This window comes from Pristiophorus japonicus, chromosome 19, assembly GCF_044704955.1.
Source record: "Pristiophorus japonicus isolate sPriJap1 chromosome 19, sPriJap1.hap1, whole genome shotgun sequence".
Taxonomy (NCBI): domain Eukaryota; kingdom Metazoa; phylum Chordata; class Chondrichthyes; family Pristiophoridae; genus Pristiophorus; species Pristiophorus japonicus.
The window spans coordinates 91224095-91247452 of NC_091995.1; the positions used below are offsets into that span (position 1 = coordinate 91224095).

The 23358-nt window shown below is 48.7% G+C and overlaps 1 protein-coding gene across 1 annotated transcript in view; it reads right to left on the reverse strand.

Annotated features, from left to right (window-relative positions):
• aldh16a1 (aldehyde dehydrogenase 16 family, member A1) overlaps positions 1-23358 on the reverse strand; it is a 72536-nt gene that overhangs the window by 45719 nt on the left and 3459 nt on the right. The window contains exons 2-7 of the mRNA XM_070861786.1: positions 21073-21175; positions 15745-15871; positions 14194-14372; positions 11082-11159; positions 4694-4878; positions 98-250 (exon numbers count right to left, since the gene is read on the reverse strand). Coding sequence (XP_070717887.1) covers positions 98-250; positions 4694-4878; positions 11082-11159; positions 14194-14372; positions 15745-15871; positions 21073-21175 — 825 coding nt within the window. The remainder of the gene's footprint in view (positions 1-97; positions 251-4693; positions 4879-11081; positions 11160-14193; positions 14373-15744; positions 15872-21072; positions 21176-23358) is intronic.

Consider the following 23358-nt stretch of genomic DNA (forward strand, 5'->3'; position numbering starts at 1 on the left):
GCCACTCGGGTATGTGCTGTCTGACGTCTCGGTGTTTGCCTACAGCAAGCGTCGCGCGTTCATGCCGCACAACCCAAACTCCCGGCACAAGCCTCACCTGCCCTTGGTTGAACCAAATCGCATCCGCCAGGCCTTCCACTGCGCTGTCCAGATCCGCAGTGTCGAAGACGATGAAAGGAGATTTCCCGCCGAGTTCCAGCGATAGCTTCTTGCCGGTGCCCGCTGTACAACGGCGAAGGAGTTGCCCCACCTGTGCAGCACGGTGAAAGGGTCAGGTTATACCAGCAGCCCGGCTATTAAGACTCGAATCACACAGGAAGTCGTCAATCAGGAAAAAGGACACCGATCCCAACTACTTTGCCCTTTGAGAACACCAAGTGTTGGCTAAAGGTCACATCAGCATTTCACCCGCTTACTCCAATCAACAGACCAGGACCACCCGTCTCTCAAAATTCTTGCTCTTGGTACCATGTCACACAGCCATTTCCTGGTAACTTATTCCCTGAATCAATCATCCTTTGGCTGAAAATGTCCCCCCCCCCAATTTCCCTTCTTACGCCCAACTTCCTCATTCTTAACCCTTCACATCGTGGGACAATTTGTCTAGACCAACTTTCTCAATTCCCATCATCCACCTCCAAAACGTCAATTAGGCCCCCTCAAAATCTGCTCGTATCCGAAAGGAAACATCCCCAGCATCCCAGAGAAGCAGGGAGCACGGGGATGGAAATATTCCCCTGGGGAGATTGAGAGAGAGTAGCCGGCTACTTCTGCAAACAGCGGCAGGTTTATCCATCTCTGCCCTTCAATACCCATCTCCCGCTTGCCCGCGTTTGATGGCAGCTCCTCTCCCACTGACACACAAAAGCATAGAAACAAGGTGCAGGAGCAGACCATTCGGCCCATCGAGCCTGCACCACCATTCAATATGATCATGGCTGATCATGCAACTTCAGTACCCCATTCCTGCTTTCTCTCCATATCCCTTGCTCCCTTTAGCCGTAAGGGCCACATCTAACTCACTTTTGAATATATCTAACGAACTGGCCTCAACAACTATGTGGTAGAGAATTCCACAGGTTCACAATTCTCTGAGTGAAGAAGTTTCTCCTCATCTCGGTCCTAAATGGCCTACCCCTTATCCTCAGACTGTGACCCCTGGTTCTGGACTTCCCCAACATCGGGGACATTCTTCCTGCATCTAACCTGTCCAATCCCATCAGAATTTTGTATGTTTTTGAGAGATCCCCTCTCATTCTTCTAAATTCCAGTGAATATAAGCCTAGTCGATCCAGTCTTTCTTCATATGTCAGTCCTGCCATCCCCGGAATCAGTCTGGTGAACCTTCACTGCACTCCCTCAGATTAGGAGACTAAAACTGTACACAATATTCAAGGTGTGGCCTCACTAAGGCCCTATACAAGACCTCCCTGTTCCTATACTCAAATCCTCTCGCTATGAAGGCAAACATTCCATTTGCCTTCTTCACCGCCTGCTGTTCCTGCATGCCAACTTTCAATGACTGATGTACCATGACACCCAGGTCTTGTTGCACCTTCTCTTTTCCTAATCTGTCACCATTCAGATAATATTCTGCCTTCCTGTTTTTGCCACCAAAGTGGAAACCTCACATTTATCTACATTATACTGCATCTGCCATGCATTTGCCCACTTACCTAATCTGTCCAAGTCACCCTGCAGCCTCTTAGAATGCTCCTCACAGCACACACTGCCACCCTGCTTAGTGTCATCTGCAAACTTGGAGATATTACATTCAATTCCTTCATCCTAATCATTAATGTATATTGTAAATAGCTGGGGGCCCAGCACTGAGCCCTGCGGCACCCCACTGGTCACTGCCTGCCATTCTGAAAAGGACCCGTTTATTCCTACTCTTTGTTTCCTGTCTCCAAACCAGTTCTCTATCCACGTCAATACATTACCCCCAATACGATGTGCTTTAATTTTGCACACTAATCTCTTGCGTAGGACCTTGTCAAAAGCCTTTTGAAAGTCCAAATACACCACATCCACTGGTTCTCCCTTGTCCATTCTACTAGTTACATGCTCAAATAATTCTAGAAGATTTGTCAAGCATGATTTTCCCTTTCATAAATCCATGCTGACTTGGACCAATCCTGTCACTTCTTTCCAAATGCGCTGCTATTACATCTTTAATAATTGATTCCAACATTTTCCCCACTACCGATGTCAGGCTAACCGGTCTATAATTTCTGTTTTCTCTTTCCCTCCTTTTTTAAAACATATGCAGGTACAGCAAGTGATCAGGAAGGCCAATGGTATCTTGGCCTTTATTGCAAAGGGGATGGAGTATAAAAGCAGGGAAGTCTTACTATAGCTATATAAGGTATTGGTGAGGCCACACCTGGAATACTGCGTGCAGTTTTGGTTTCCATATTTACGAAAGGATATACTTGCTTTGGAGGCAGTTCAGAGAAGTTCACTCGGTTGAATCCGGGGATGAGGGGGTTGACGTATGAGGAAAGGTTGAGTAGGTTGGGCCTCTACATTAGAATTCAGAAGAATGAGAGGTGATCTTATCGAGACGTATAAGATTATGAGGGGGCTTGACAAGGTGGATGCAGAGAGGATGTTTCCACTGGTGGGGGAGACTAGAACTAGAGGGCATGATCTTAGAATAAGGGGCTGCCCATTTAAAACTGAGATGAGGAGAAATTTCTTCTCTCAGAGGGTTGTAAATCTGTGGAATTCGCTGCCTCAGAGAGCTATGGAAGCTGGGACATTGAATAAATTTAAGACAGAAATAGACAGTTTCTTAAAAAATAATGGATAAGGGGTAATGGGGAGCGGGCAGGGAAGTGGAGCTGAGTCCATGATCAGATCAGCCATGATCTTATTGAATGGCGGAGCAGGCTCTAGGGGCCGTATGGCCTACTCCTGCTCCTATTTCTTATGTTCTTATGACCAGCTTCTTGTCCGCACCTCCAGAGGGCTCATACTCTCGGAGTAATTTTGCTCTTACAATTTTACCCCGCCTTTTCTGAAGGCATTGGTGATTTTGGTCGGGCTCGAGTCCCGCGAGTCGGGCAATCCTCCAGCACATTCCTCGTGCGACAGACTAGACAATGAGATCAGCAGGACATTCAACTGTGGGAGGCAAGCCTATCCTGTACTCAACCAATGGCCGCTTCCCAGTAGGAATCACTGGATAGGAGTCAGGAATCTTGGTTTTTTTCTTATTTTGGGCGATAAGGGAGTCGAGGGTTTTGGGGAGCGGGCAGGGAAGTGGAGTTGAGGCCAAGATCAGATCAGCCATGATCTTACTGAATGGTGGAGCAGGCTCGAGGGGCCGAATGGCCTGCTTCTGCTCCTATTTCTTATGCTCTTATGTTAACAAACCCCTCCCTAATGCAATGGGCACTGAGACCAAATGTAGTGCAACAAATGCTTGTTCGGCTAATGTCATAAATTCAGCACAGTCAGAAGAATGAGAGGGGACCTCATAGAAACGTTTAAAATTCTGACGGGTTTAGACAGGTTAGATGCAGAAAGAATGTTCCCAATGTTGGGGAAGTCCAGAACCAGGGGTCACAGTCTAAGGATAAGGGGTAAGCCATTTAGGACCAAGATGAGGAGAAACTTCTTCACCCAGAGAGTGGTGAACCTGTGGAATTCTCTGCCACAGAAAGTTGTTGAGGCCAATTCTCTAAATATATTCAAAAAGGAGTTGGATGTAGTCCTTACTACTAGGGAGATCAAGGGGTATGGCGAGAAAGCAGGAATGGGGTACTGAAGTTGCATGTTCAGCCATGAACTCATTGAATGGCGGTGCAGGCTCGAAGGGCCGAATGGCCTACTCCTGTACCTATTTTCTATGTTTCTATCAGTCGCACTCTTACAATGGTCTGCATGGCTTAATACCACAATTAGTACCTCTACCCATTTGCCCATCGGGCACAGCTGGCGAGTAACTGCAAAGTATTCCTTGCAGCCTGAAGAGAGCTGTACAGCTCTCAACATGCAATTCATTTTCTGGCCTGTGGATCATGTCTCAACAAAGAGGCATAGAATACAAGAGCAGAGGGGTTATGCTTGAACCGAATAAAACACTGGTTAGGCCACAGCTAGGGTACTGCGTGCAGTTCTGGTCACCACATTACAGGAAAGATGTGATTGCACTAGAGAGGGTACAGAGGAGATTGACCAGGATGTTGCCAGGAGTGGAGAATTTTAGCTATGAGGAAAGATTGGATAGGCTGAGTTTGTTTTCTTTGGAACAGAGGCTGAGAGGAGACCTTATTGAGGTGTAAAATTATGAGGGGCCTAGATAGAGTGGATAGGACGGACCTATTTCCCTTAGCAAAGGGGTCGACAACCAGGGGGCATAGATTTAAAGTAATTGGGGGGAGGTTTAGAGGGGATTTGAGGGGAAATGTTTCCACCCAGTGGGTGGTGGGGGTCTGGAACTCACTGCCTGAAAGGGTGTCAGAGGCAGAAACCCTCACCACATTTAAAAATTACCTGGATGTGCACTTTCAAGTGCCGTAATCTAGTTGTGGCCCAACTAGCGTTTTGTACGGTTCCAGCGTAACCTCCCTGCTCAAAATAGGGACGGGCGAGGGGGCGATTTAAAGAGCACGGGAACTTAAAACAGGGAAAGATACAAACAGATTTAAGAGCAACGGCTCCGAGAATTCATCCGATGCCGTACCGCAGTGGAGCCGGTGAAGGCAACCTTGTCCACGTCTTGGTGAGTTGCCAGCTTGCTGCCGAAGGCTCCGTTTCCCGTCACCACGTTGAACACGCCGGGTGGGAGGCCGGCCTCTGCACAGATCTCGGCAAACAGCAAGGCGGTGAGCCGAGTGTACGTGGCTGGCTTCAACACCACCGTGTTACCTGGGGGTTCATAAGAATAGGGGAGCGTTCAAAAAAAAATACTTGCATTTCTATAGCGCCTTTCACGAACACCGGACGTCTCAAAGCGCTTTACAGCCAATGAAGTACTTTTCGGAGTGTAGTCACTGTTGTAATGTGGGAAACGCGGCAGCCTATTTGCGCACAGCAAGCTGCCACAAACAGCAATGTGATAATGATCAGATCATCTGTTTTTGTGATTTTGATTGAGGGATAAATATTGCCCCAGGACACCGGGGATAACTCCCCCTGCTCTTCTTCGAAATAGTGCCACGGGATCTTTTACATCCACCTGAGGAGATCAGACGAGGCCTCGGTTTAACGTCTCATCTGAAAGACGGCATCTCCGACAGTGCGGCGCTCCCTCAGCACTGCACTGGGAGTGTCAGCCTGGATTTATGTGCTCAAAGTCCCCGGAGTGGGACTTGAACCCACAACCTTCTGAGGCGAGAGAGCTGCCCACTGAGCCACAGGCCGACACTGTAGACTAGAGATGGGCACTTAAAGAGGCAATAATTCTCTATGAACTTCGTTAACGCACCAGCAGACCTATCGTTCATGGGTTACTGCGTGGTTAGTACCTCAACTTTTACCATACCACGGACATTATTTATTCATCTGTTGCAGTTCTTCTTCTGACAGGTTGGACTGAATCATAGAAATTTACAGCACAGAAAGAGGCCATTCGGCCCATCGCTTCCGTGCCGGCTGAAAAAGAGCTATCCAGCCTAATCCCACCTTCCAGCTCTTGGTCTGTAGCCTTGTAGATTATAGCACTTCAAATGCTTTTTTTTTTGTTGCTTCCTGCCACTCAAGACAATTTTGGATCCAACTTGCCACTTTTCCTTGGATCCCATGGGCCTTTACTTTTTTGACCAGTCTGCCATGTGGGATCTTGTCAAACGCCTCGCTAAAATCCACGTAGGCTACATCAAACACACTACCCTCATCGCCCCTCCTTGTTACCACCTCAAAAAATTCAATCAAATTAGTCAGACACTTAATGAGGCAACCAGGTCAGTCTTCAGATTGTTTAGCTAATCGAAGGGTTTAGGCACAGGAGGCCGCCATTCGGCCCGTCGAGCCCGTGCCGGCTCTCTGCAAGAGCACCTCAGCCAGTCCCACTCCCCCTGCCCTTTCCCCATAGCCCTGCAATTTTTTTTTCCCTCAGGTACTTAATCCAATTCCCTTTTGAAAGCGGCGATTGAGTCTGTCTCCTGCGCCCTCTCAGGCCGTGCATTCCAGATCCTAACCACTCGCTGCGTAAAAAAGTTTCCCCTCATGTCGCCTTTGGTTCTTTTGCCAATCGCCTTAAATCTGTGTCCTCTGGTTCTCGACCCTTCCACCTATGGGAACAGTTTCACTCTATCTACTCTGTCCAGACCCCTCGCGATTTTGACTGAAAGAACGAACGTGCATTTCTTTAGCCCAGGGAGACTGATATTCGCCTGGGCTAGCCGGCAGTCTAAGAGTTAACTCTCCCCAGCTGCTCAGCCATGCTTTTGTTACCTCCAGACGCGACTATTACAGTGCTCCGCTCCTCGGCCTCCCATCTTCCATCAACTTCAGATCATCCAAAACTCTGCTGCTGGTATCCTAGCTTGCACCAAAACTGCTCACTGACCTTCATTGGACCCCGGTCCAGCAATGCCTCCAACTGAAAATTTGCCCCTTCGGCGACCCTCTTTCTCTCAATATCCACCTCCAGCCCAACAACCCTCTGAAGTCCTTCAATTCTGGCCTCTTGTGCATCTTCGATTTCTTTCGCCCCACCATTGCCTTCGGCTGTCAATGCCCTGAAATTCCCTCCTTAAACCTCTCCGCCTCTCCCTCCTCCATTAAAAAGCTGCTTAAAATCTTCCTCTGACCAAGCTTTTGGTCACCCGTCCTAATAATTCCTTATGTGGCTCCGATTAACGCTTCAGTGAACCACCTTTTGGGGGGGGGGGGGGGAGTTACTACATTAATCATCATCATAGGCGGTCCCTCGGAATCGAGGAAGACTTGCTTCCACTCCTGAAGTGAGTTCTTTGGTGGCTGAACAGTCCAATACGAGAGCCACAGACTCTGTCACAGGTGGGACAGATAGTCGTTGAGGGAAGGAGTGGGTGGGACTGGTTTGCCGCACGCTCCTTCCGCTGCCTGCGCTTGCTTTCTGCGTGCTCTCAGTGCTGAGACTCGAGGTGCTCAGCGCCCTCCCGGATGCACTTCCTCCACTTAGGGCGGTCTATGGCCAGGGACTCCCAGGTGTCACTGCGGATGTTGCACTTTATCAGGCAGGCTTTGAGGGTGTCCTTGTAGCGTTTCCGCTGCCCACCTTTGGCTCGTTTGCCATGAAGGAGCTCCGAGTAGAGCACTTGCTTTGGGAGCCTCGTGTCTGGCATGCGGACAGTGTGGCCTGCCCAGCGGAGCTGATCGAGTGTGGTCAGTGCTTCAGTGCTGGGGATGTTAGCCTGAATGAGGACGCTGATGTTGGTGCGCCTGTCCTCCCAGGGGATTTCCCTCCCAGGGGATTTGCAGGATCTTGCGGAGACATCGTTGGTGATATTTCTCCAGCAACTTGAGGTGTCTACTGTACATGGTCCATGTCTGTGAGCCATATAGGAGGGCGGTTATTACTACAGCCCTATTAAAGGTGCTATATAACGCCAGGTTTTTAGTATGTAGCAGTCTGAATTTCCAAAAGGTGCAAGGTTTTATTCAAACCATTCTGAGAGTGGCCCGAGAGCCTCGAAGTGATGGCACTGCAGAAATGCTGGCGGTGGGCTCAATTCAACAGGAAATTGCTACATGATTGAATCCGAGATACAAAGTGGTTTGCTAGCGCGTGCATATTATACAGCCTGCAGCTAGCTTTAGGCCTCCTGCAACCTTTAGCGTCCGTGAGCTTCATTCGTGGCCATGGTACAAAATTGGGGATTGCACTGTCTAACAAAGGAGGCATCTGTATCTCATCATTGAACACATTGGCCCTGACATTGAGCAAGTCTAGCGGTCATTTCAACTCCCTTGGCACTGTAGAAAGGAAGCTGTTTCACACAATTAAAAATGCATCGTCGGGATTCAACACCTTCACTGATTGTTATCCTGAACACCATAAACGGATAATCAAGATAAGTTGCTGATCGGTTTATAGACCTCACGGAACATAAATTTCAGTTAGTAATCTCCCTTTGAACTACAAACAACGATTAGGCCAAGAGGCTTCAAAACCACCTAATCAGTCTGGGATTTACAACACAATCAGGTAGCACCCTTACAGTCTGCTACAGGCCCAAAGACAGCTCTGGTCTGAATTAAATCGGTGGCTTTTCCTGAATGATATATAAGAAATAGGAGCAGGAGTAGGCCATTCGGCCCCTCGAGCCTGCTCCACCATTCAACAAGATCACGGCTAATCTGATCTTGACCTCAACTCAACTTCCCATCCCGCTCCCCATAACCCTTGAATCCCTTATCTCTCAAAAATCCATGTATCTCCACCTTAAATATATTCAATGACCCAGCCTCTGGGGTAGAGAATTCCAAAAGACTCACGATCTTCAGAAGAAATTCTTCCTCATCTCCAATTTAAATGTAATATCTCCAAGTTTGCAGATGACACGAAGCTGGGTGGCAGTGCGAGCAGTGAGGAGGACGCTAAGAGGCTGCAGGGTGACTTGGACAGGTTAGGTGAGTGGGCAAATGCATGGCAGATGCAGTATAATGTGGATAAATGTGTGATTATCCACTTTGGGGGCAAAAACACGAAGACAGAATATTATCTGAATGGCAGATTAGGAAAGGGGGTGGTGCAACGAGATCTGGGTGTCATGGTGCATCAGTCATTGAAAGTTGGCATGCAGGTACAGCAGGCGGTGAAGGCAAATGGTATGTTGGCCTTTATAGCGAGGGGATTTGAGTATCTTACTGCAGTTGTACAGGGGCCTTAGTGAGGCCTCACCTGGAATATTGTGTTCAGTTTTGGTCTCCTAATCTGAGGGAGTGCAGCGAAGGTTCACCAGACTGATTCCGGGGATGGCAGGACTGACATATGAGGAGAGATTGGATCAACTGGGCCTGTATTCACTGGAGTTTAGAAGGATGAGAGGGGATCTCATAGAAACATATAAAATTCTGACAGGACTGGACAGGTTAGATGCAGGAAGAATGTTCCCGATGTTGGGGAAGTCCAGAACTAGGGGACACAGTCTAAGGATAAGGGGTAAGCCATTTAGGACTGAGATGAGGAGAAACTTCTTCACTCAGAGAGTTGTTAACCTGTGGAATTGCCTGCTGCAGAGAGTTGTTGAGGCCAGTTCATTGGATATATTCAAGAGGGAGTTAGATGTGGCCTTTACGGCTAAAGGGATCAAAGGGTATGGAGAGAAAGCAGAAAAGGGGTACTGAGGTGAATGATCAGCCATGATCATATTGAACGGTGGTGCAGGCTCGAAGGGCCGAATGGCCTACTCCTGCATCTATTTTCTATATTTCTATGACTCCTTATTCTGAGACTTTGCCCCCTAGTTCGAGATTCCCCCACGAGGGGAAATATCCTCTCTGCATCTATCTTGTCAAGCCCCCTCAGAATCTTATACACTTCAACAAGATCACCTTTCATTCTTCTAAACTCCAATGAGTATAGGCCCCAAACAGTAATACTAGGTCCCAGTTTGTCCTGTTGTTGAATGATTTGCTCCCTTGTCCAACTATCTTGATTTAACAACTTGTATGCATATAGCGCCTTTAACATCGTAAAACGTTTCAAGGCGTTTCACAGGAGCGTTATAAAATAAAATTTGACACCGAGTCACAGAAGGAGATATTAGGGCAGGCTTGGACAAAGAGGTAGGTTTCAAGGTGCATCTTAAAAGGAGGAAAGAGAGGTGGAGACGTTTACTGATCGAATTCCAGAGCTTAGGGTCCCGACAGCTGAACGCACGGCCGCCAATGGTTGAGCGATTATAATTAGGGATGCTCAAGAGGGGAGGATTTGCGCACATATTTCTGAGGGTGGGAGGTTGTGGGGCTGGAGGAGATTACAGAGATAGGGAGGGGGCGAGGCCATGGAGGGATTTGAAAACAAGGAGGAGAATTTTGAAATCGAGGCGTTGCTTAACCGGGAGCCAATGTAGGTCGGCGAGCACAGGGGGTGATGGGTGATCGGGACTCGGTGCGAGTTAGGACACGGGACAGCGAGCACAGGGGGTGATGGGTGAGCGGGACTTGGTGCGAGTTAGGACACGGGGCAGCGAGCACAGGGGGTGATGTGTGAGCGTGACTTGGTGCGAGTTAGGACACGGGACAGCGAGCACAGGGGGTGATGGGTGAACGGGACTTGGTGTGAGTTAGGACACAGGGCAGCCAAGTTTTGGATGACCTCAAGTTTACAGACGGTAGAACATGGGAGGCCAGCCAGGATTGCGTTGGAATAGTCAAGTCCTGAGATAACAAAGCTTGAAGTACTGCTGCAGATTTACCTTTTCTGGCCCATTTATTAATCCCCTCTTAGTCACCGCCTTTCAGGGCTAGATAGAGCAAGTTTCTTCAGACTTTTCTCATAATTCAGCCCTCTGGCATTAGCGATCAGTCTGCCAGCTCCTCTCTGCAGCGCTCCCAAGGCTGGAACGTCTCTCTTGTATGTCGATGACCAATGGTGCCCAAGGTGCAAGGGGGCAGCCATTTTGGATTGAGAATGCGGAGGAATTTCTTCACTCAGAGGGTTGTAAATCTTTGGAATTCTCTACCCCACGGTGCTGAGAATGCTGAGTCATTGAGTGTATTCAAGACTGAGATCGATAGATTTTTGGGCAGTAAGGAAAACAAGGGATATGGGGATCGGGCGGGAAAGTGGAGTTAAGGTCAAAGATCAACCATGATCCCATTGAATGGTGGAGCAGGCTCGAGGGGCCGTATGGCCTACTCCTGCTCCTATTTCTTATGGTCCTATGCTTGATTTTAGCTTGACATAGATGCAGAATATTTTATGCGAGGGTGAAGCTGACAATTCATGAGCACCATGGACAGATTTTTTTCTCATTTCATTCTGCAGATTTCGGTTTACTCAGGAAATGCCCTCTGTGGCCTTGAACCCAATGCGATCCAACCCATTGACGCAGCCAGCTAACGTTGCTCACTGGGTCCCCTGAGGAGCGAAGATCTTATTTTGTACTCCTTACGTGGAGTTAATGGCAAAACCTTACCCATAGCTAGAGCTGGACAAATCTTCCAGGTCAGCAACATCAAGGGGAAGTTCCAGGGAACGATTGCCGCAACAACACCTGGAGAGAGAGGAGGGCAAAACATCAAAAAAAAAGATGAACAACCCTCGCTATTCAGAATCGTGACATTTTACGTACAGCTCGCATCTTCGGACATGTTTCCCGAACCTTAGTGTACAGGCTACAGGATTTTAAATGGCATCGTTTGGGGAGCTGTTGGCACAGTGGATTAGAATCCAACGCAAGATGAGAGTCGGGTCTCTCTGCTGGTTACAAGAGTCCCCTCGTCTAGACCTTTTTACATGATGAATGCTACTTCGGTTGTTCAATGAGCAAGGGGTTTGGAGCAGTCCCAACTTTTGAGTACATGGCACCAAAATGTCCAGCTGAACTTGGCACTAAGTTTTCAGTAGCTCTCTAGGGGTGTCGCAAGGGAGGAGGGTGTAGGAAATGGAAAAGATCGCACTGGTATAGTAGGCTTGCTCTTCTGAGGTTGGGCCAAGTACAGAAAACTAGCCAAGCTGTGCATGACCCAAGTGTGCTTAATGAAGCAATGTAGAGGGAGCTTTACTCTGTATCTAACCCCGTGCTGTACCTGCCCTGGGAGTGTTTGATGGGACAGTGTCGAGGGAGCTTTACTCTGTATCTAACCCCGTGCTGTACCTGCCCTGGGAGTGTTTGATGGGACAGTGTAGAGGGAGCTTTACTCTGTAGCTAACCCGTGCTGTACCTGCCCTGGGAGTGTTTGATGGGACAGTGTAGAGGGAGCTTTACTCTGTATCTAACCCCATGCTGTACCTGCCCTGGGAGTGTTTGATGGGACAGTATAGAGGGAGCTTTACTCTGTATCTAACCCCGTGCTGTACCTGCCCTGGGAGTGTTTGATGGGACAGTGTAGAGGGAGCTTTACTCTGTATCTAACCCGTGCTGTACCTGCCCTGGGAGTGTTTGATGGCACAGTGTAAAGGGAGCTTTACTCTGTATCTAACCCCGTGCTGTACCTGCCCTGGGAGTGTTTGATGGGACAGTGTAGAGAGAGCTTTACTCTGTATCTAACCCCGTGCTGTACCTGCCCTGGGAGTGTTTGATGGGACAGTGTAGAGAGAGCTTTACTCTGTATCTAACCCCCTGTACCTGTCCTGGGAGTGTTTGATGGGACAGTGTAGAGGGAGCTTTACTCTGTATCTAACCCCGTGCTGTACCTGCCCTGGGAGTGTTTGATGGGACAGTGTAGAGGGAGCTTTACTCTGTATCTAACCCATGCTGTACCTGCCCTGGGAGTGTGTGATGGGACAGTGTAGAGGGAGCTTTACTCTGTATCTAACCCCGCGCTAGATATTAAAGGGAACAGAGAGGGTGGATAGAGAGAAACTATTCCCACTGATTGGGGAGTCTAGGACTAGGGGTCAGTCTAAAAATTAGAGCCAGGCCTTTCAGGAATGAAATTAGGGATCACTTCTACACACAAAGGGTGGTAGAGGCTTGGAACTCTCTTCCACAAACGGCATCTGATGCTCGATCAATTGTTAATTCTAAATCGGAGATGGATATATTTTTGTTAACAAAAGGTATCGAGGGATACGGGACAAAGGCAGGTATATGGAGTTCGGTCGCAGATAGCCATGATCTTTTTGGAACAGAGGAGGCTGAGGAGGGACCTTATTGTATAAAATTATGAGGGGCCTAGATAGAGTGGATAGGAAGGACCTATTTCCCTTAGCATAGGGGTCAATAACCAGGGGGAATAGATTTAAAGTAATTGGGTGGAGGTTTAGAGGGGATTTGAGGAGAAATGTTTTCACCCAGAGGGTGGTGGGGGTCTGGAACTCACTGCCTGAAAGGGTGGTAGAGGCAGAAACCCTCACCACATTTGAAAAGTACTTGGACGTGCGCTTGAAGCGCCGTAACCTACAGGGCTACGGACCGAGAGCTGGAAAGTGGGATTAGGCTGGATAGCTTTTTGTCGGCCGGCACGGACATGATGGGCCAAATGGCCTCCTTCTGTGCTGTAAATTTTTATGATTCTATGAATGGAGGAACAGGCTCGAAGGGCTAAATGGCCTCCTCCTGTTCCCGTGAGCTTGTGCCAAGCTTGCCTGACAGTCTCAATGAGGCTCGTGTCTGGGACTAAACAGCCCAGCATCGAGCGCAACTATTCAAACACTTTCAGTCTGCTGCCTCCACCTGGTGGCAGAATGGAATATTACGGAATGACACTAACTTGTCAATATAGTCTTAACACAGGGGTTGACTGCCTCCCAGTGACAGGATGCAACTTATATAAATTATCCTGGAGCATTTGAATGTTCCTTGGGAACACAGCCATCTGAGTATTAAAGTCCTGCATTTTTCTCCTCACGGAGATGGTCTTCTGACGACCTGAGAGCTCCTTGATGATCGAACAGCTAATTAGAATGAATGATCGATTTTAAAAAGAATCAACTTGCATTTATATAGCGCCTTTCACGATCTCAGGATGTCGCAAAGCGCTTTACAGGCAATGAAGTACTTTTCGAAGTGCAGTCACCGTTGTAATATAGGAAACGAGGCAGCCAATTTGCGCACAGCAAGCTCCCACAAACAGCAATGCGATAATGACCAGATAATCTGTTTTTAGTGATGATGATTGAGGGATAAATATTGGCCAAGGCATCCCTGCTCCTCTTCAAAATAGCGCCACAGGATCTTTTAACGTCCACCTGAAAGAGCAGACGGTGGCCTCAGATTAACGTCTCATCCGAATGAAGGCACATCTGACAGTGTGGCACTCCCTCAGCACTGCCCCTCCGACAGCGCGCCGCTCCCTCAGCACCGCCCCTCCGACAGCGCGCCGCTCCCTCAGCACTGCCCCTCCGACAGCGCGGCGCTCCCTCAGCACCGCCCCTCCGACAGCGCGCCGCTCCCTCAGCACTGCCCCTCCGACAGTGCGGCGCTCCCTCAGCACTGCACTGGGAGTGTCAGCCTAGATTATGGTGCTCAATTTTCTGGAGTGGGACTTGAACCCACAACCTTCGGACTTGGAGGAGCGAGCACAGCCCACCGAAAGTTCTCTTTTCGAAGTGGTTTCTGTCTCCGCTGCTGAGCTCACACTGACCTACTGGCTTCCAGTCCTTCATTTCGACGTCCATTAGCTGCGCCCAGCCGGCGTGGTGATAGAAGTGGCGCACTACCAGCGGGATGTCGCAGTCTCGTGACTCACGGATTGGCTTCCCATTGTCCAAGCTCTCCAGCACACTCAACAGTCTCTGGTGCTTCTGAACGCTTCTGGCAATGCTGTGCAAACAAAACAGCAGAGTCACCATTCGGACGCAAGTACAGCAGGCACGTCTCCATCCTCCCAGACATTTATTCCAAACGGCCTCATGCGATAAACATAGAAACATAGAAAATAGGTGCAGGAGCAGGCCATTCGGCCCTTCGAGCCTGCACCACTATTCAATATCATGGGTGATCATTCACCTCAGTACCTCTTTCCTGCTTTCTCTCCATACCCCTTGATCCCTTTAGCCAAGGGCAATATCTAACTGCCTCTTGAATATATCCAATCAACTGGCATCAACAACTCTCTGCGGCAGGAAATTCCACAGGTTAACCACTCTCTGAGTGAAGAAGTTTCTCCTCATCTCGGTCCTAAATGGCTTACCCCTTATCTTTAGACTGTGACCCCTGGTTCTGGACTTCCCCAACATCGGGAACATTCTTCCTGCATCTAACCTGTCCAGTCCCGTCAGAATTTTATAAGTTTCTATGAGATCCCCTCTAATCCTTCTAAACTCGAGTGAATACAGGCCCAGTCGATAAAGTCTCTGGAAGACTGATATTCACAATGCGGTGAGAGGCGTTAAAATTCTGTTCAATTGGAACGTACAGGAAATTATGAGGGGCATAGACAGAGTGGATAGGAAGAACCTATTTCCCTTAGCGGAGGGGTCAACAACCAGGGGGCATATTTCAAGTAATTGGTAGAAGGATTAGAGGGGATTTGAGGGGAAATGTTTTCACCCAGAGGGGGGGTGGGGGTCTGGAACTCACTGCCTGAAAGGGTGGTAGAGGCAGAAACCCTCACCACATTTAAAAAGTACTTGGATGTGCACCTGAAGTGCCGTAACCTACAGGGCTACGGACCGAGAGCTGGAAAGTGGGATTAGGCTGGGTAGCTCTTTGTCGGCCGGCGCGGACACGATGGGCCGAATGGTCTTCTTCCGTGCTGTAAATTTCTGTGATGCTGTTCTTGTCCTTCTAGTGACAAGGGCAGCAGGCGCATTGGGATCACCCCATGTTAAAAGAATCCACGCACTGGCATCTTCCAGCTTTCAATGTGTAGGTCGGGACCTAGAATGTCAGGTCCCTCATTGAAACACCCGTCAACCCATTCTCTTTTTGGTGTGGAAGAAAATCCTCGACACGAGGGAATGCCGAATTCTAATAATAGGGCTGAGCCGTGCAGATCGGAACATCTGAAGGTTCAATTGCCAATTGCGGTAACATTTGGTGCCAATTGCATGCTGTGGCCACAAGCCAGCTGCAAGACTGCCCAAACCCATTTCGCACAGCCAAGGGAAATATAATCCATCAGCCTGGACTAAATTCAAACCCACACTGCAATGTAATCTGCTGACACAAGGCACAGAGCATCATACAGTACCTGTACAGGTGCCTCGCCCTCACATAGCATGGCAGCTTGCTCCAACTCTCAAAGGCCTTCTTTGCGGCTTGTACCGCTAGTTCCACATCCGGTGGCTCGCCCTCGATGGTGGAGGCCAAAGTTTCCCCTGGGGGGGGGGGGGGGGGAAAAACATTTTCAGTCAAAGCTGATGCTTCAGGTGGGTAGCAACATAGCAACAGGAGGAGGCCATTCAACCCCTCGAGCACGTTCCGCCATTCAATCAGATCCCACCCACCCATCCCCTCGGTGACTATCTGTCCCACCTGTGGTGGAGTCTGTGGCTCTCGTATTGGACTGTTCAGCCACCAAAGAACTCACTTCAGGAGTGGAAGCAAGTCTTCCTCGATTCCGAGGGACTGCCTATGGTTGCTCTACTGGGCAGGCAACATTGTCCGCATGCCAGGCACAAGACTCTTAAAGCAAGCGCTCTACTCGGAACTCCTTCACGGCAAACGAGCCAAAGGAGGGCAGCGGAAACGTTACAAGGACACCCTCAAAGCCTCCCTGATAAAAGTGCAACATCCCCACTGACACCTGGGAGTCCCTGGCCAAAGACCGCCCTAAATGGAGGAAGTACATCCAGGATGGCGCTGAGCACCTCGAGTCTCGTCGGCGAGAGCGTGCAGAAACCAAGCGCAGGCAGCGGAAGGAGCGTGCGGCAAACCAGTCCCACCCACCCCTTCCTTCCCTCAACCACTATCCGTCCCACCTGTGACAGAGTCTGTGATTCTCGTATTGGACTGTTCAGCCATCTAGGAACTCATTTTAAGAGTGGAAGCAAGTCGATTCCGGGGGACTGCCCATGATGATGATGGGCTGCTCGGTGACCCAACTCCATTTACCCGCCTTGGTGACATATCCCTTGGGATCGCCAGAATCTAGCAATAGAAACATAGAAAAATAGGTGCAGGAGTAGGCCATTCGGCCCTTCGAGCCTGCACCGCCATTCAATAAGATCATGGCTGATCATTCCCTCAGTACTCCTTTCCTGCTTTCTCTCCAAACCCCTTGATCCCTTTAGCCGTGAAGGCCATATCTAACTCCCTCTTGAATATGTCCAATGAACCGGCATCAACAACTCTCTGCGGCAGAGAATTCCACAGGTTAACAACTCTGAGTGAAGAAGTTTCTCCTCATCTCAGTCCTAAATGGCCTACCCCTTATCCTAAGACTATGTCCCCTGGTTCTGGACTTCCCCAATGTCGGGAACATTCTTCCCGCATCTAATCTGTCCAGTCCCGTCAGAATCTTATACGTTTCTTTGAGATCCCCTCTCATGCTTCTAAACTCCTGTGAATAAAGGCCCAGTTGATCCAGTCTCTCCTCATATGACAGCCCAGCCATCCCTGGAATCAGTCTGGTAAACCTTCGCTGCACTCCCTCAATAGTAAGAACGTCCTTCCACAGATTAGGAGACCAAAACTGAACACAATATTCCAGGTGAGGCCTCACTAAGGCCCTGTACAACTGCAGTAAGACCTCCCTGCTCCTGTACTCAAATCCCCTAGCTATGAAGGCCAACATACCATTTGCCTTCTTCATCGCCTGCTGTACCTGCATGCCCACTTTCAATGACCGATGAACCATGACACCCAGGTCTCGTTGCACCTCCCCTTTTCCTAATCTGCCGCCATCCAGATAATATTCTGCCTTCGTGTTTTTGCCCCCAAAGTGGATAACCTCATATTTATCCACATTATACTGCATCTGCCATGCTTTTGCCCACTCACCTAACCTGTCCAAGTCACCCTGCAGCCTCTTAACGTCCTCCTCACAGCTCACACCGCCACCCAGTTTAGTGTCATCCGCAAACTTGGAGATATTACACTCTATTCCTTCACTCAAATCGTTAATGTATATTGTAAATAGCTGGGGTCCCAGCACTGAGCCCTGCGGCACTCCACTAGTCACTGCCTGCCATTCTGAAAAGGACCCGTTTATCCCGACTCTCTGCTTCCTGTCTGGAACCAGTTCTCTATCCACGTCAGTACATTAACCTCACATCTCAGATTTAAAGTTATGAATCGAGCTCGCGTCTACAGCTTTCTACAGAGAGTTCTACATTTCTATCACCCTTTGTCTGAAGAAATGTTTCCTAATTTCGCTCCTGAAAGGCCTGGCTTTGATTTTAAGGTTCTGTTACCTCGTCCTAGACTCCGCCACAAACAGAAAAAGATTTCTCTCCATCTACCCTCCCAATTCCTTAGTTAATCGCTGTTAATTAAGACGCACAGAACAGACAGGATTTGACATCTGTTCCCATGCCTCAGCCCATCTGCTGCTGAAACCCTCATACATGATTTAGTTATCTCCCGACTCTCCCCTGGCCGGCCTCCCATCTCCCACCCTCCCTAAATCTGAGTTCATCCAAAGCTCTGCTGCCCATAGCCTAACCTTCACCGTCCCTTTCACTCATCAGCCGTGCACACAGGACTGCATTTATATAGCATCTATAATAGAATGATAGAAATTTACAGCACGGAAGGAGGCCATTTCGGCCCATCGTGCCCGCGCCGGCCGGCAAAGAGTTATTCCAGCCTAATGGCCTACTCCTGCACCCACTTTCTATGTAATCCCACTTTCCAGCTCTCGGTCCGTAGCCCTGTAGGTTACGGCACTTCAGGTGCACATCCAAGTACTTTTTAAATGTGGTGAGGGTTTCTGTCTCTACCACCCTTTCAGGCAGTGAGTTCCAGACCCCCACCGCTCCTCATTTCGCCTCAAAACAACTCTAAACCTTCTATCAATTACGTTAAATCTATGCCCCCTGGTTGTTGACCCCATTGCTAAAAGAAATAGGTCCTTCCTATCCACTCTATCCAGGCCCCTCATAATTTTATACACCTCAATAAGGTCTCCCCTCAGCCTCCTCTGCTTGAAAGAAAACAACCCCAGCCTATCCAATCCTCGTATCTTAAATTCTCCAGTCCAGGCAACATCGTCGTTAATGTCCTCTGAATCCTCTCTAGTCCAATCACATCTTTCCTGTAATGTGGTGACCAGAACTGCACGCAGTACTCTAGCTGTGGCCTAACTAGTGTTTTAGTTAGGCCCCCCTCGAGTTTGTGGTTCTTTCCCTTTGTCTCCAGTGGCAGCTGGTCATTATCCTGCCATTCACACCCTATCTAGACCAACCTTTTTCTAACTGCTGCCATTACCATTTCAATTCAGTGCATAATCCCCTTTGTCTCTCTAATCTCTCCTTCCTTCCACCCTATCACATACCTTCCTTTTTGTTCTTTCCTCCCCTCCCCCTTTCAATGCTTCTTAAGAATGTGTTCTTTTCAAACATTCCCCAGTTTTGACGAAGGGTCGTCGACCTGAAACGTTACCTCGGTTTCTCTCTCCACAAATGCTGCCTGGCCCGCTGAGTAATTCCAGCCTTTTCTGTTTTTATTTCAGATTCCAGCATCTGCAGTATTTTGCTTTTGTATTAGTGTTTTATACAGTTCAAGCATAACCTCCCTATGACCGAAAGACAGCACCTGTGAAAACGCAGCACTCCCTCTGCACCGCGCCGAGGAGTAGGTCTAGACTATAACCTCTCAAGTCCCAGAGTCGGGCTTGAACTCACAACCCTTCTGACTCAGAAATTAGCCATTTCCTTCAGTTGCCCAGGGAGTAAAAGAGATTACTACATTCCTCACTGCCTACTGTCTGATCACAAGGAACAACCATAGGCTGCTCTGCGGATGTATGCAAGCTGACAGTAAGACTAACAAACTAGCTGTACAGTTCCAGATAGAAGTGCATCGTTCCCTTTTACGGGATATGCAAGCAAGGGAGCTGCCACTGCGTAACAAATTGATGCAATGTCGCATTTGAGCTATACAACACCAGATGGGAGTGAATCGTTCTCTTTTACTTTGGAATCAAAGACACAATTTCTAAATTGGCGGATGACACCAAATTGGGGGCAATCGTCAATACTGAGGAGGACTGCAACAAACTACAGGAGAATAAACTTGCAGATTGGGCATATAATTGGTGAATGAAGTTCAACACAGATAAATGTGAGGCATTACATTTTTGGTAGGAAGAATAGGGAGGTCACTTATTACTTGGGGGGTGAGAGTCTAGGTGGGGTAGAGGAACAAAGGGATCTCGGAGTACAAATACACAAATCGCTAAAAGTTGTGACACAGGTTAGCAAGGCCATAAATAAAGCAAACCAAGCACTAGGGTTTATTTCTAGAGGTATAGAATTGAAAAGTAGGGAAGTTATGCTAAACCTGTATCAAAGCTTGGTTAGACCACATTTGGGAGTACTGCGACAGTTCTGGTCGACATATTATAAAAAGGATATATAGAGCCACTGGAGAGGGTGCAGAGAAGATTCACAAGGATGATACCAGAAATGCGAGGGTATATCAAGAAAGGATGAAGAAGCTGGGTCTCTTTTCTCTTGAAAAAAGGCTCAAGGATGACCTAATAGAGGCCTTTAAAATCATGAAAGAACAGATAGAATGTTTCCACTTTGGGGAAGAGCATAACTAGAGGCCATCAATATAAGATAGTCACCAAGAAATCCAATCGGGAATTCAGGAGAAACTTCTTTACCCAGAGAGCGGTGAGAATGTGGAACTCGCTGCCACAGGGAGGGGTTGAGGCGAATAGTATCGATGTATTTAAGGGGAGGCTGGACAAGCAGATGAGGGAGAAGGGAATAGAGGGTTATGCTGATAGAGTTAGATGAGGAAAGACGGGAGGAGGCTTGAGTGGAGCATAAATGCCGCATGGACTGGTTGGGCCGAATGGCCTGTTTCTGTGCCGTGTATCCTGTGCAATGCACGTCCGAGTCCCACAAGCTGTACACAACAGCAGAAGGCAGTAAACTGTGGCAGAAGAACCAAAGGCGACATGAGGAAAAGCTCACACAGCGAGTGGTTAGGATCTGGAATGCGCTGCCCGAGAGGGTGGTGGAGGCAGACTCAATCGTGGCTTTCAAAAGGGAATTGGATAAGTACCCGAAAGAGGAAAAAAAAAAAAAAATGGCAGGGCTACGGGGAAAGGGCAGGGGAAGTGGGACTGGCTGAGATGCTCTTGCAGAGAGCCGGCACGGGCTCGATGGGCCGAATGGCCTCCCTCCACGCTGTAACCGTTCTATGAAAACAGCGAGCACTGTGAAGCAAAGAAATCCCATCACCCTGCACCGACGCTCATCGCATCCCGAAGACACGGCAGAATCTGGTTGATGAAAGAGAGGGCAGCAAGTCATACTCAATGTTTTCAAAGTCTTCAGTGACAAAGACGGAACTGCAGGTGAGAAGCTAAGTTAGCGCCTGTATTGAAAAGGCATGCCCTTACCAGTAGCGGGGTTTTTTGTCACGTAGAACTTCCGGTTTTCCGGCTTCACCCACTTGCCTCCAATGTAGTGGCCGAAACATCGCTTGTGATAATCCAGCCAAGCCTAACAGAGACAAATTGGATTTAGTGAAGAGAGATTTGCCTTTCCTCCAATCATCTTTGGACACCAATTCTTGCTGGTGTACAGTTCGTGGCCATCCGCTTGTCCTCACCCAAGTGGCCATTTTGACAAGCAGATCCAAGCATGCAGGCTCTTTCCAGCAAGAATGACCGAATAAAAAAGACTTGCATTTATATAGCGCCTTTCATGACCACCAGACGTCTCAAAGCGCTTTACAGAGGTCACTGTTGTAATGTAGAAAACATGCACAAGCAAGCTCCCACAAACTGCAATGTGATAATGAACAGATAATCTGTTTCTTATTACATTGATTGAGGGATAAATATTGGCCCCAAGACACTGGGGATAACTCACCTGCTCTTCTTCGAAATAGTACCACCTGAGAGAGCAGACGGGGCCTCGGTTTAATGTCTCATTTAAAAGTCAGCACCTCTGACAGTGCAACGCTCCCTCAGCACTGCACTGGGAGTGTCAGCCTAGATTTTTTGTGCTCAAGTTCCTGGAGTGGGACTTGACCCCACGACAATACTAGAACAGATTATCTGGTCGTTATCGCATTGCTGTTTGTGGGAGCTTGCTGTGCGCAAATTGGTTGCCGCGTTTCTGACATTACAACAGTGACTACACTCCAAAAAGTATTTCACTGCCTGGGAGAGCATCTCATCGAATGACGGCACATCCGAGGGTGCGGCGCTCCCTCAGCCCTGCCCCTCCGACAGTGCGGCGCTCCCTCAGCCCTGCCCCTCCGACAGTGCAGCGCTCCCTCAGCCCTGCCCCTCCGACAGTGCGGCGCTCCCTCAGCCCTGCCCCTCCGACAGTGCAGCGCTCCCTCAGCCCTGCCCCTCCGACAGTGCAGCGCTCCCTCAGCACTGCCCCTCTGACAATGCGACGTTCCCTCAGCACTGCCCCTCCGACAATGCGACGTTCCCTCAGCACTGCCCCTCCGAAGGTGCGGCGCTCCCTCAGCACTGCCCCTCCGAAGGTGCGGCGCTCCCTCAGCACTGCCCCTCCGACAGTGCGACGTTCCCTCAGCCCTGCCCCTCCGACAGTGCGGCGCTCCCTCAGCACTGAACTGGGAGTGTCAGCCTGATTTATGTACTCAAGTCACTGGAGTGGGACTTGATCCCATGACCTTCTGACTCAGAGGCGAGGGTGCTGCCCACTGAGCCACAGCTGACACTTTTTGTTTGATGCAGTCGAACAAAGGAGATGAGAGGGGCTTGTATCTCCCCCGTGAACATATCGGCCCTGACACTGGGTGAATCTAGTGGTCACAGCGACTTCCTGGGCACTGTAGAAAGGAAGAGATTGTCACACAATTAAAGATGCATTATCTGGACTTCACATCGACACTGATTGTTATTCTGAACACCTTAAACCGATGAGAAAAATCAAGATAAGTTGCTGATCGGTTTATAGACCTCACGGAACAAAAGGTTTCAAATAGTAATCTCCCTTTGAACTACAAACAACTATTAGGGCAAGAGCTGGCCAAGTGGCTTCAAAACCACCTAATCAGTCTGGGATTTACAACATTTCCAGATCCATGCCAAAAACAGGAAATTCTATTAAGCTGAAATAAGGATTTAAAAGCTGCAATGAAGCCTCCAATGCATTCAATTGATTGTAAACATTTAAAATTTCAATTTTTAAACTGAAAACTTAAGTCAGCCCTCAGAGGGTAGGCCGAAGCCAGAGACTAGATTTATAAGCAACAACTTGCATTCAGATAGCACCTTTAATACAGTAAAAGATCCCAAGGCGCTTCACAGATGCGATTTTCAAACAAAATTTGACACCGAGCCACACAAGGGAATATTAGGGCAGGTGACGAAAAGCTTGGTCAAACAGGTAGGTTTTCAGGAGCATCTTAAAGGAAGAAAGCGATGTAGAGAGGCGAAGAGGTTTAGTGAGGGAATTCTAGAGATAAGTGCCCTAGGAGCTGAAGGCACGGCCACCAATAGCGGAGTGATTAAAATCACGGATGCTAAAGAGGCCAGAATTAGAGGAGCGCAGACATCGCGAGGGTTGCGGGGCTGGAGGAGATTACAGAAATGGGGAGGGGGCGAGGGCCATGGAGGGATTTGAAAACAAGGATGAGAATTTTGAAATCGAGGAAGCATAGCAAGCTCCCTCAAACAGCAATGTGATAATTACAAGTCCAT